Source organism: Grammomys surdaster, unplaced genomic scaffold (assembly GCF_004785775.1).
Source record: "Grammomys surdaster isolate TR1022 unplaced genomic scaffold, NIH_TR_1.0 213, whole genome shotgun sequence".
Classification (NCBI taxonomy): Eukaryota; Metazoa; Chordata; class Mammalia; order Rodentia; family Muridae; genus Grammomys; species Grammomys surdaster.
Window position 1 is genome coordinate 7,214,555 of NW_021604658.1, and position 14,705 is coordinate 7,229,259.

General features: G+C 40.0%; 1 protein-coding gene across 1 annotated transcript in view; it reads right to left on the reverse strand.

The window, feature by feature from the left end:
- Positions 1-14,705, reverse strand: part of Tom1l1 (target of myb1 like 1 membrane trafficking protein) — a 43,869-nt gene that overhangs the window by 14,338 nt on the left and 14,826 nt on the right. The window contains exons 5-8 of the mRNA XM_028772419.1: positions 13,828-13,950; positions 12,782-12,886; positions 11,243-11,359; positions 2,054-2,187 (exon numbers count right to left, since the gene is read on the reverse strand). Coding sequence (XP_028628252.1) covers positions 2,054-2,187; positions 11,243-11,359; positions 12,782-12,886; positions 13,828-13,950 — 479 coding nt within the window. The remainder of the gene's footprint in view (positions 1-2,053; positions 2,188-11,242; positions 11,360-12,781; positions 12,887-13,827; positions 13,951-14,705) is intronic.

The window sequence follows — 14,705 nt, forward strand, 5'->3', positions numbered from 1 at the left end:
TGGCTTGCAAATTAAAATTTGCTTCAGAAACTTATGGTATTGCCAATATGACGCATTGACTCCAAATGCCTAAATACTTTAAAAGTTTATTCTGTACTTGAACATGCTTATGCTTTAGATAAGTGGTTTTCAACCTGTGAGTTGGGACCCCTTTGGCAAACCTCTGTCTCCAAAAATATCTACATTATGATTCACAGGATAGCAAAATTGCAGTTAAGAAGTAGCAACAAGAATAATTTTATGGTTGGGAGTCAGTATGACCTGAGGAACTGTATTAAAGGGTTGTAGCATTTGGAAGTTTACTGTTGTAGATTCTTCCAAAACGCATGTTTTGCCAAATGGAGTGATGGAAGTGTTTTGCAGGTAGGATGGAGGTAGGATAAGGAGAATAATGTTCTCCTCTAATGACACCCAGGTCCTAATAACTCAGTGATTATGACAGGCAAGATGGCAACCTGGGGACTGAAGAACGCAACAGGAATGAAGTTAATTAGCAAATCTACCTTAGCTAGGAGATTTTTCTTGGATATTAGAGACAAGCTCACTGTGGTGATAAAAACAGTACTTGAAAAGGAAGCCCCAGAAGAAGCAGTGAGAGTATTAAGATGGGAACCGTTGTGAAGCTGGCATTGGAACAGAAAATGGAAGAAAGAAAGAAGTCGTGGGCCAAGGAAGGCAGGCAGCCTCTGCTGGCTGCAGAGGTAAGGAGGTGGAGCTCCTTTAGGGCCTACAAAAGGAAATGTAGTCCTCCTGGCAGCTGCAAGTCCAGAAACACTCATTTGCATCTCCTAACCTGGAGGACTTAGTTTAGAATATAATAATAATGATAATGATAATAATAATAATAAAAAATCTGTGTTGCTTTGAACCATGATGGTCATGGCAGAAGAGCAAAACTGGTAAGCATCTTTCTAGAAGCTTCATGTCTCTAGATGAATCTCAGGATTCAAGGACCGCACTCACTGTGGTACATGTTGTTCAGAGCCCAGTCATAACAAGCAATCCAAGTTCTTGATCTAGACCAAATAAAAGCTCCCCCTTAGTAAAGGAGGCACTTAACCAATGGTCTTACGGTTGGCAACAGAATCCTCCCAGATGAAAACCAGACAGTAGCAGTAATACTGAAAACCATGTGGTTGCCCTTGGATGTTTCTCTGCTTACAGAGGTTTATGTCATAGGAAAGGGCGAGCCTTGTGGCTTTGTCCAGCGCATGGTGACTGGGTTCACAGTCATGTGTTCTTACAAAAAGCTGCTGGCTCTAAAAGGCGATGGATGTGAGGCTGTGAAGGAGAAAGGAACCACCACAGTATAGCTGCTGGCGTTGTCTACCTCATTCTCTTTGCTCACTATTGATGTGTCTGGATGTGAGTGTGCATGTGAATTTCTGTGTGTGTTGATGTGTGTGCATGTATATGTGCATGTGTATCCCTATGTCTGTGAAAACCTTTATGACTTTTAAAGTCTTAATGGAGCACTAAAGAAAGTATCAGTGTATAATTCAGTGACTCACTTGCCTCCAAGGGACAAAGTCACATGTTTAATCCCAGTGTCACACAAAAAAATGTAATGGGTGTCAATATGCTGTTTTGAATATACATGATCTCACCGAATCCCGGAAAAAAAAAAGCAACCCTTCCAAAGACATTCTTTTTTTAAAGAGGAGGCTCAGAATGTTAGGCAAGTACCTGTATCATCTCACGTCATCTAGATTTGAATCTACGCTCACCTCTTTCATATGCCAGGCTCACCTCATTCTTCACCCGTCGCTTAGACATGTAGCCACAGTACAGTTAAATAGTCCTAGCAATTCTCAATGGCAACAGTACCTTCCTAAGGCAGACCATTGAGTCTCTTCAACTCAGAAGAGCATCTCGCACACTGGGGGAGCCAGAGCCACACAAGAGAAAACTATTCTATTCACCATGCCACCCCTACTGAGAGAAAAGGGATCTCGAATGTTCTTATGGGCTCTCTAGAAGGAATCTGACGGCATGGTGGTGAGGGGAGGGCTAGAAGAGGGCAAGAGCAGGCAAGAGTAGGCCCTCTGCTCACCTCTCGTATCCGAGGATGGCGTTATTCAGATCCTCATTCACTTGAATTAGCTCCACAGTCACGTCTTCATTTTCCACTACCACGAGGAGGTCCATGATCCTCTCCTGCATCTCCCGACCCGTCTTGTAAAGTTTCTGTCAGACAAAGGAGACGTTTCTTTTTCCATGCTAGGGACCGATGCTCTTTTTAAAAAAAACACCTCACCAGTCTACATTCACAAGTGGTCACCCCCATGCTGTCACGCAGGGACCATCAGGATTTTCAACTGGGGACAGCTCTTCCTGCCCCCCATCAGTGAAAGCAGAATGTTGTAATCTTTCTCTAAAAGAACAACGTGGGACACTGAAATGCTATATGAAAATTCTAGAAGAGCCCTGTTTAATAACTGATCTGTTTGGGGGTGGGGGTTGGGGTGGATAGGAATCACTCGTGTTCCACATTTTAGTTTTCTCATTAATAAATGAAAAGTAACCACTTGTCAACATCTACCTCCAGGGCTGGCGTGAAAATCAGAGGAGATGTATGGGACCCAGAGCCCTGTAACTACCAGGCATAACATAAAATGCTGCTGTTGTTATTAGTGAGGATAGAAGTAGTTAAGGAGCGTTGACAGCACGGGGTCATACTTTTACTTCCCGTTACATGTGCTCTAGCCTTTAAAGTTTATAGCAACATCACATTCAATATAAACGGAACCAGGATTTAAAAACTCATCGTGGATAATGACCTTATTTGGACTACTTAAAATCACTGCCTTGAGCCAAGACATTACCCCACAGCCGGCTTCTTATCCGCATCACAGGCAGCCATAGAACACTTAACTGATTCAGCAGCCTCGAGGCTCCGTCTGGGCATCTACATTTTTTTCTAACAAGCACACCAAAGTGTTTCTGAAGCATCCTGATATTTGAAAGCTGCTGCTTTGCAATCGACTCCCTTCTAGCAAACCTCCAATAAACCCAAGGTGCACAGGCTGCTATTAGCATCCATCCATCTTGGCTACATTCTCCAGTGCCCAACAGTAGCAGGCAAAAAAAACAAAAAACAAAAAACAAAAAAAAACCAAAAAAACAAACAAAAAAAAACCACCAGGAATGTCTCTGCTCTCACAGGGAGAGCATGAGAACTTGCTTATACATCAAGAAAGTACCCAATCTGACTTCTCAAGGAAGCCGCACTGAAAAATGTATGCTTCATTAAACCGTTTAGAATCTCAAACAGTCTATTATGAGACTACTGACAGGAAATCCAGAAATAAATAAATCAAACCATTATTAACTGTCATTTAGACGTAGAAGTCACCACCTCTGCGGAAAACATTTAGAGAACAAAATGAAATGAAAAGGAAGGGAGAATGGCTGGAGGGTGGGGTGCAGCGACAGGTAGGTGGCAAACAAGCCATTATACCCAGTGTCAAGCCAGATAAACTGTCCGTGGGGTCGAAGTTTTGTTTGTTTGCTTGTTTGTTTCCCAAGATCTTAAATATTTTCTGCTTTTAGGGCCATCTAGTCTTGGGCCACTATTCAACTCCACACTACAACATCAGAAGAAGCCAGGAAAGTAAGGCCCGAAGTGGGTGTGGCAGGCGATAGGCTATAGGCAAAGAGATAAGACTTTGCACTCAGTAGACCAAAGGTGTCTCCAACACAGTCACAGGAAATAATGTCTTTAAAGTCCTATAGTACCTAGTATGCAGCAAGGTGTCAATAAATGCATTGTCACTGTCTGAGGAAGGGTTACTAGAAGATTTCCAAGATAATTAATATAATTTGTAGGACACTATTTTCAGGACCCAATATCACCTAAACCTATAGGATCTAATGGACCTCCCCCCCCCCAACAATGAATGGTTTTCTTTCTTGCTTGCTTCTGATGGGACAGAAAATTTTCCTCTTGTTGCTCAGCGGAAGGCTTGCTGGAACAAGGTCAAAATCAAGGACTACAATGATGTTCAATGCCCAAGACAAAAACATGTAGAAGTTAATTCAAATGAATTTGCAGCCAGCATCAATAGCCCCAGCCATGTGAAGACCCTCCCTTTGCCCTTTGGAGAGACAGATGGAGAGGAGACATAAAAGGAACAGCACATCTCAGCGGGCTTACAAAGCAGAATGTGAAAAAACTCTTCAAAAGCCAGCCCACTCTGATCTTTGCAATTGATGTCTGTCTCAGAGGAGGGACACACCACCTGCAAACAGCACAGATCAAGCACTGCAGGGGGAAAAGGAAAAAAAAACAAAAACAAACAAACAACAACAACAAAAAAAAACCAAGGGCCAAAGTGCTGCATGAAGCCCTTGTTCAGCTACAGATGTAGGAAGTAGAAAGCAAGGGACAGAGGTTAGTATATACATCTACCACAGAACGCAAATTGTCTCTCTTGTAAAGGCAAAGACAGGCTTCTAAGCCATAGTGCATTTAATAATTCTGAAGGCTCTTAAGCACAACAAAAAGCTCATTAAAAGCTTCCTTTTCCCCAATGGTCTCCGCTGCTTCCACAGAACACTCAGGGGTTAAGAAGTGATGTCCCTTTACATTTCTGGCACCAACTATAGTCACCCCCCACATTCACCAACAAGGAATGTGCCAAAACACCAACCAAAATACACCCAACAACAGCAAAAACAGAAAGAAAGGGAAGATGTCCAAACAGCCCCCTTTGAAAAAGTCAAAACAGGAAATAATAACGTGCTCATGAAGGCGTCTCTGGAAATAATATCTGTATGGCAGTGCCCCTATTATCTGCCCACAGCACATTTCCTCTCACAGCACTCTCCACACAGCCTGCAAGAGACACACAGCTCTGTCTGCTCAGAGAAAAAAAACTCTCTCACTCCCAAGCTGAACCACTTGTCCACGTAACTCTCATAAGGCCCTGAACTTAATACAACTCTTTTAACTTCTGTGTCTATTGCCTGGACAATCTCTGTCCTAACTTCTTTTATCCACAGTTATCAGTTCTTCAACAAAGCATTGGTATTTACAACTCAATGAATAATTAACTTATGTCTAGTACTAAAAGCACGTGCTATTGTTAGCCGGCTAGTTAAACATTAGCTGGCTTGAAGGTCAGTGTGGATGGCCAGCTCCTTCCATCAGCTTAGGACCCCTACATCCCATGTTCTTGCTAATGCTAATTCTGAGGATGGAGGGGTGGGGGATGTATCACAATTGCTCCCCTTTCAAAAGTGAAGTACTGGTAGTTAATTAATAGAACCATCGCCTACATGAGTTACTCAGTGGTTGATAAAGATAGAAGAATTTCCCTTGCCTGGGCAAGGCCAGAACCTCTGGGCAAGGAGAAAATCCTGTTATACAACTTGTTATACAACTTTGGAGCACAGCCCGAGACCAGACTATGAAGAGAAACATGATACTCCTGAACATGTTAAGACCACTCAGGGAATAACTACCCCCTTACTTTAGATACCGTTCCCTCCGTGTAGTGCTCCTAACACTCAGGAGTAAGACTGCCCTTTCTAACTGAAAGCTTTTTCTTTTCCCTCTTTCCCATTCCAAACATCTGCCAGAATCCTAAGCCGGCTTGCCCTGATTACTCGGGTCATTCTCACTCTCTGTGAACCCTCTCTACCCCCACCTCCCAAGCAGCTGCTCAGAATTCCTCTGCTGAGCCTGCTTACTTTCCTGACTTGTTTTCTTGGCCTCATCTCCCTCCTTACAGCAGCTGCCAGCTTGTTAGTCTTGCTGTTGTGTTCTCAAACTTCTGGGATACCTTTTAAAACTCTTTTATCTAGAAGACTAAGAACTTGTCAAAGGGACCTCATGTTTCTCAATTATGCTGTAATGACTTTTAAAAGCAGAGGCCTTAGGTGCTGACTTCAGGTGCTTTCCGAAGAAGCCACAGAACTATTCAGGCCCATAGCGAAGGGCCATAGGCTAGCCTTCTACAGACAGTCCTGGCTTCTAAACTAGAAGTGAATTGGTCCCAATAGACATTTGCTTGGGAGAGCAGGTTTTTTATCTAATGCCACATCCTGTGCTCTCCTGCTCACAAATGGGCCCATTTTTAACATACCACCTCATCTCTAAAGAGAAGGAGACAGACTCCAAGACACTAGAGAAGTCTGTTCTGTTCTACCTCTTACAAATGATAAAAACAATGAGAATGACCAAAGGACAAGTACTTTTCTTTTCTTTGCTTCCTTTTCTTTACTTTCTGGATCCACACCCCCCAACTGATTTATAGATTATCTTCTGAGGATCAAAGTTTAGTTTCTCAAGATCTTATATTTCTCCAGTAAGCTAACTCAAAGCTTTCTCTATTTATATTTTCAAAATCCGAGTTCCCTTTTTCCTTCTCCTCTGTTCTAGAGAGGCTGGGCAAAGCAAGAAAAGAAAGTCCACTAGGTAAGGCATATACCTTTGACTCAACTCAAAAAAATGAGGCTGAAAAGCTGTGGGGGCAAGGCCAGACTGGCCAGCAGCACAAGATTTTGTCTTAAAAAGAGAAAAAGGAAGAAAAGAAGAAGCGGGCAGGGGGCCACTCAGAAAGGGGAAGTACCAAGAAGAAAACTAGCTGTTCAGGGTAAGAGCAAAGTGCCCAAAGGCAAGTGTGCAATGTCAAGAAGCAAATCTAGGAAAGATCCGTGGTGATTCCTAATTCCTGTGCCCATATCAGACACTTAAATCAGGGTGACTGCAGCCTCTCCAGCCTGCTCCTCTATACAGTCAAAAGGAATCCGGTCTCCACCCAGTGAAGTTCTAAGTCCAGGGTCACATAGCAGTAAGGAAAAGAGATAGCAATCTACCTCTGAGTCTCAGGAAGTACAGGAGCCCTGGAAGTCAGCTGAGGGCTTGACGTGGGCTGAAGGAACAGGGAAGGACTTCCACAGAAATAGATTTCAGACAGAAGGACACAGAGAACAAGTTGCATACAAATGGCGTCTCTGGTAAAGTGTGAGCAGAAGCACAGGAAACAAGAGGCCTTAAGAGTTAACAAAAAGTCCCTGGTTAGGTGGATGTGCAGAAAAGGCCCAACCAGTTTTGAGTGGAGACTTCTCTTATTTGCTAGTAACTACCTTCCATCTGTTCCTCTTCCAGATCCAATGACCACACACTTACCACCCTTTTCTGTTCTGGTGGCTGTAGCATAAGGACCTCACTGGCCACTGGTTTCTGACAGGGTTCAACTAGCATCTCCTGCAGTCCTATGAGAAGATGGCCAATCAGGAAGCAGTGCTTATCTCTCACTCCCAGGGCTGATCTACTATTAGTCGCCATAGTTCAGACAGGTATAAGAAAATTAGAAACAGTAAAAACTAAGAATCTAAAGAGTCACTCCTTCTATCTCAAGTCAACCTTTGTTGGTCACGGTAATAAATATTTATCTTTAAACAGTCACTTCTCGCCAGAGAAGAATATTCCCGGTTCATTGTCTTAGCCATAGTTGTTGCTTAGAATAAAAAAAGTTAAATAGGATTAAAAAAATATTTGGCAAAAGAAATTAAGAACAGCTTTGTTCACACCAGTTCTTTATGTATTACTTACAAACAGCATAAAAAGAAAATTAAAGACTATTGTATAGTCTTTGTAATCAAGCCGATTCGTGTCAGAGTTGAACATGGGCGAGACTCTAATGTTGACTCATTACACAAGTGTCCTTACTATGCTGAGTAATACACAGCCCTGGGCTCTGGCATCAGAACAGCAACCAGCAAAGGACCATCATACTTGAAAACCACTCCACATCTGCACCCGCACACCAAGACTAAAAGACATCGTTCTTAATGGGATAATGTATGAAACTCGGTTCACATTCTTAAATGGAACATTTCAGCAGACATTTTTATTAAAGGATTGTTTGCTGTGGATGGGTAAGAAAAATGAGAGAAAAGCTGTAAATCACTTCCTTTCATGGCTTAGAACAGGTTTGGGACAATCATGTGAAACTACAAATATTGCTGCAGCAAATTTTAAAATTTAAAATTGCTACCTCCCACATACCCTTTCGTTTGATATTTATTTTTAAATTTAATTTAACATACTTGTCAGCAATACAAGCTACAAATTTTATATCTCAAAATGGGTCAATGTTGTTTTGTTTTAGGTTTTTTTTTTTTTTTGGATTACTACATATGAACGCCAATAATTGATTTCTCTTTTATTCTCCTATACTTATAGGATGCCATTAATATTACTTTTGTTTATTAGGTATGATAAAAGCTCTTCATTTTAGACACAACTAGCAAAAGTCCAATGAAAGGAGAGGACCCCCAAGAATGCTGAGCAAAATGATCCTATGTTAAGTAAAATATTCTAAATAAAATATACCTACACTGACAGTTGAAATTAATGTGCTGAGTCACGTGCAGTAGTTACTCCTGTAACACCAGCATTAAGAAGGCTGAAGCAGGAAAAGTGCCATGAACTTGACAGGCTGAGCTTTACAGCAAATACGAGAATAACTTGCATTATAAAGAAGGCACCCTGTTTGTTTTTGTTGCTCCAAGTTATATTTTTCTTATGTTTTGTATTATACTTTAGTAAGTAGAGATTCTTCGGTCAAATAAGTATGTAAATGTTGGATTAAGCATCCTTTTAAAAACATGTATCAGGGCTGGAGAGATGGCTCAGTAGCTAAGGACACTGACTGCTCTTCCAGAGGTCGAGATTTCAATTCCCAGCAACCACATGGTGGCTCACAACCATCTGTAACGGGATACAATGCTCTCTTCTGGTGTGTCTGAAGACAGCTATAGTATACTCATGTACATAGAATATATAAATAATTTCAAAAATATCATATATGTTATATTAAAATATATAACTTCACAAATTTTTAAAAGAAGAAATACAGTAGGCTTAGGGTCTGAGGAGTGACCATGAGGAGTGAGGAGAAGAAGGCAGAAATTGCCATGAGGTAGGTGGATTGTGAATGCATGGCCATGAGGGCCGGCCTTTTGGAGTAGGAACGGCCCAGGCGGAACATGGCAAGTAACATCTTAGAGTTATTGACAGAGAATAGGCAAAATAGCATAAAGGGTTGATATCTGCCTGACTTGATGCTTACTATAGATATAAAAGTTTTGTGTCTTTTATTTGGAAGGTAAATGATCGAAGGTGAGGTAGAAACTCCCAATTAATAGTCACCAGAAGAGTAACAAACAGAGGAATATGTAAAGACTCCAGACTGTAGAGAGAAAGCAGCTTTAAAAATATTTACTATCCTTAGAGATAGAGGTGAAAACAACTGCTACAAAAAGTTGATACTGTCATACACACTCAGAGTTTTAAACAAAAAGGCAATTAAAATAATGAGTTTGGGGGAAGGTAAGCTAAGGAAACCGACGTATAGGTTTTTAAGGAACAATACATCAAATATAGATCTTTTTTTTCCCCCAAGAACTACAGCCCAAACAAATGAAGAAAAGATGTAGAGAGATAACAAACTCCAACTGGAAATCTCAGTGTCTAAAAAACTTGTTTAAGACTAGAAAGAACAGAAGATAGCTGCAATATCTGAGGTAAGAACTAAATATTTCCTAAAATTGAAAATACACATAAGGGTGATAAGGACCACAGAACTACGAAGCAGGATAATAAGGAAATTATAGATGTTTGTACACAAACGTCTTACAGCAGAACAGTGAAATACTAAAAATATTAACGGGAAGAGCAACCACAAAATGGAACCAATGGGGAGAGATCAGAGCTTGATGACTATTCTCATGAACATCCTAGGATACAGGAGAATAACAGGACATCTTCTTCCAAAGACTTGGGAAAAACGATGCTATGCCTAGAGTCTATCCTGGCATTTACCATAGAACTACAAGAAAATGTTCTGGGACATGCAGGTACTCAAAAGTTTACTACTGGTTGGAGGGTATGCTTCAGCCACTGGAAATAAGAGTAAGTAGGAGACAGATAACACCACTGTGGGAAACAAGGGTTGGGCCTCTGAGAAGAATGAACACATGAGGAGGTTCTTAACTTTCCAGAAAGACTCAGGGACTAACTTTTTCCCTAACTGCCTCGTAAATCAATAAGGATTAAATGAAAATATCCATCTGGTTATTTCATTTTGCTAGAATCTTGCCATGTTGCTAAGGCAGTCTTGAACTCCTGGACTCAAGCGGTCTTCCTGCCTCAGCCTCCCAACTGCTAGTATTACAGTGAACCACTGCGCCTCAGTGTAATTAATAAATACTAAAATTTAGAACTGATCATTAAAAGCCAGTAGAGGGAAGATAAGCATAGTTCAGTATAGATATTGAAAAACCTGTGGGCTACCCATCCAGCTACTCATCTCGGTTCAGGTACAAAACGACCAAGTATTTGTTTTTCCAGAGCCTAAATACTCTCACATCTACATTTTTTTCTTAAAATCTTATCTTACCCACTCACAATCATACCACAGACTGACATATTTTTATCAAGATCTTTGTAGCACTTTACTGTGTTTCCAAATCAATCTATCTAAGGCTTAGAATGGCACCTTCATTTTTACACATCACAGGTCCTCAATGTCTGTGATGAATAGATGGACAAGAAGCAATTTTACATACTTCAAATGTGAGGCTGGATTGCATATGATCAGGGCTATAAATTACAGTAAATTACTGTTATAGAAGGGCTAGGCTTGATTATGATCATTACTACTGCATCATTGACAAGACGATTACTGTATCTTTTCATTAAGTTTAGAAATCAAAGAAAGCTGGGATGTGTGTATACATATATACATATATATATTACATTTATAATTTATACATATTAATATATGATATAATATATAGTATATATAATGTGTATATTATGTAATATAGTACATGTATACATATACATATTATATATACACATTGAAAACATAGTAAAGTATTACAAATGGCCAGATAAAAACATGCCAGTCTGTGGCATGATTGTGAGTGGGTAGGACAAGATTTTAAGAAAAAAAAATGTAGATATACAGAGTACTTATGTTTTGAAGAAACATGTATATAATACATTATATATTATTATATGTATAATAATATATACACATTAATATATATTGTATAACATATATGAAATCTATCATATACATACATATACATACATAGCATATACATTATATAATATATATTATGTATATTAGACACTATTAACAAGTTTTCTATCTACAAAGTTCAAAGTTCTTCAGAGAGTAACTGTTGAGAACTCTTTGCCCGAGTGCCCATGGGCTCATACCCGCAGGAGCTCAATGTCTTCACGGTTTTCAGAGCCAGGAGTGTTCTCCATCAATATGGCTGTCATCACTTTCACGTTCATTTTCACCATATCCAGTTCACTATGCAGTTTCCCAATCTGTGGAGGGCAGTGGAAGGTCCATTCACTAAGAGTGACACACAGATAGTTGGCTATCTTGCTTCCTGCCTACAGGACACAAGCTGGAATATCAAACGCCTTTGCAAAATATAATTATTTGCAAGACTACTGACGTATATCTCAGGAAACATATGATTATTTTACAAATGATACCCTGTTGTTTTCTAAATTAGACTTGGTATTTCTTATAAGAAACCCACAGATATACCTCAAGAGAGTTAAAGATGCAGAAACAAAATGGCCTGGACCAACATGGATAAAGTAGAAAGGTCTAGTAGCAGAAGTTAATAGGAACCTGGAGAAAAAATGAGAAATGCTGCCACATACTACCCGAAACTCTTGGCAAATAATCAGAAAAGAAAAGGAAGGAGGCATAGTCTTAGAGTAATCATGGTATTCATGGTATTCTAGAATGAAAGATAAAACAGAAGCATTTTTAAATGGTTTAAATTCTCAAAGGAAGTAATTACGTGGCTTTTTAATGTAAGAAACAATATTAATATAAAGCATTCAAGTTAACGTAAAGTCTTCAATGATAGCCTTTTAATACAAAGATATAAATGAGCATCGTTAATTATATTTATCTACATCTCTTATAAACTGAGACTAAGGAGAAAATGCAATTCATTTGGTACAACCTACATAGGTAATAAGACAACTTGCTACTGGGTTCTCTGAAATGAAAACAAAACAAAACAAAAACCAACTATCCAAACAAACAAAAAATGCCAAGAGTCAGTGGGTGCACCTCACATGTAGTCCACAGCCTCTGTTGGTCAACATTCTTTTTTAAAAACTCATTTATTTATTCATTCATTTATTTATTTATTTATTTATTTATTTATTTATTTATTTAGTGCGTGTGTGTGTGTGTGTGTGTGTGTGTGCGCGCGTAAGTCAGAGGATAATGCTTGGATTTGGTTCTTTCCCCACCATGTGGATACAGGCATTCATCTCTGACCATCAAGCTTGAGCAATCTCTCTGGTCCCCAGGAACAATTTTTAAATGTGTGAGCATTCAATTCAGATGAAACTCAATGGGCTATATCTGTATAGAAATAAACCACGGGGACACAGTTTCCCTAAGTGGCAGTCCCTCCTCCCACAGGAAAAGTGGATAAGTAAGCATGTAGCTTATGCCTGCCACCCCAACATATGGAAGGCAGAGGCAGGGGGATTACTAAGAGTTGTAGGCCAATCTGGAACACATGGTGAGTTCTAGACCAGAGAAAGCTACTCAGAAGGTACTTTGTCTCAAAAAGGAAAATAAAGATGTTAGTTAATAAGGGCTCTGTTACTTAATGTTAACACTTCCTAGTGTCATTAAGGAAATGCAAACTGTAAATACAATGCTTACAAAACGACATGAATAAATAAATAGTGTTTATTAACAGTTGTTACCTGTTCTGGGACTAAGGAAATAGTCGGGTTCTTGGGAGGAATTATAGAAGAAAGAGCAGGCGCAGTGGGGACAGATGTCGGTCGAGTTGGTGAGATCTGACCAGCCTATCAATGTAAAATAAAGAAATAATATGACATGAGTTAACAAAAGCCATCGAAAGCCTGGCTCCCATTCAGCTGACTCAGGCACTCTCACAAGAAGTCCTGGGGAGTTGGTGTTAGCCAACAAGTTGATCATTGGGAGCACAACTTTCTCTAGTATTTGGAGAAGAGCTCTAAGCAGATGGCATGCTGTCACATAACAAGTGTTCATAAATTAGGCTAATTAATGAGAAATGATGATTTAATAAAGTCCTCTTGGTTTTCACCAAGGTGCTGTATCGTATCATGAACCGCCATGCCATTTGAGATTATGGTTCTTCCTTTCCTGTGTTGCTAAAACACCTTTAATTCCAGTACTCTGGAGGCAGAGGCAGGCAGATCTCTGTGAATTAGAGGCCAGTCTGGTCAACAGAGCAAGGCCCAGGACAGCCAGGGCTACAGAGAAAAATCTGTCTCAAAACAAACAAACAAACAAACAAACAAACAAGCAAATAAATAAACAAAGAAAAAAGGCAAATCAACTCATGCAAAGTCTTTTTAGCCCCCCACCCCACAAGCTTTCAAGGCTTCTCCTCCAGCAGTGAATAGCTCCCTGGGTCAGGCCTGGTCCTCAACTGTAAGTGGACAACCACAGCTACAAATCATGACCATAATGTTTTAGGTCACTGCTTCTTCATATATTCTCAGTGTCTGTAGAAACACCAGAACCTTTTCAGAAGCAAGATTTCAGCATGGCATAACACCCTATAGTTAACAAACTACCAGATTAAGCCTTAAACTGTGATGGGCAAACCCTAAACCCACATATTATTCTATGAGATATAGCCATATACTAATAAATTCATCTTTCTGCTAGGTTGATTGAACTAAAGTTATCCCTTTCAATATGAAAAGGACCTAAGCAATGTATATTATTTTACATGGGTCTAAGAAAAGCCTCCTACCTCCTGCCTTGTCTCAGGCTCTCCATCCAAGGAGGGGAATTGAACGCCTTTCTTCAGCAGCTCAAGGTACACTTCCTTCACTTCACTTACATCTATGCCTCCTGGGAAGCCTTGGGACCATGTCTAAAATTCAGGAGATATGAAATATCCAGAATGACAAAAAAAAAAAAAAGCAAGAACCAATCCATCTTAGAGCTTATGATGGAAAATGAGTAACTGAAAATTATGTACTTAATTCAGAATGCAAAAGCTAGTCTTGAATGTTGTGGACAGAGTTCCCATTTCCAAAGGCTAGAATAATATTATAAAATATTTTGAATCACCAGACTCCTGTGCTTCAAGATCTTGACAAACACTGGGATTGAGACTATCGATCATCATTTACTGCTATAAATCTAAAAGTGAAAGATTCTAAAATCCTATTGGCCACTTTTTTGACAAACAACCCTAGAATGTGGATTACATAGCTGCAGAATGAATATACACATCCCTACTCTATGGATATAATAGAAATTGAATGGAAGATAGGGAAATGACTATCTGTTTTTCAGCAGAAAGATATTATCCAATGTCAAGAAATTTTACTCCCCAGAAACTTTAAGGAAAAACGCAGCTGTATGTATCTCCCTTGGTAGACAGCTTGCCTAGCAAGCAAGACACCCTGGGTTCAATGCTCAGTACTGCATAAACTGAGTATTTGGGAAGTGGAAGTAGGAATATCAAAATTCAACATCATCCTTGGTTTCATAAAGAGTTAGAGGCCAGGGTGGGCTAGAGAGACAAGAGAAGAGGAGAGGAGGGGAGGGGAGGGGAGGGGAGGGGAGGGTTGGGGAGGGGAAGAGGGGAAGTGGAGGGGCGGAGAGGCGAGTGACTCTCAG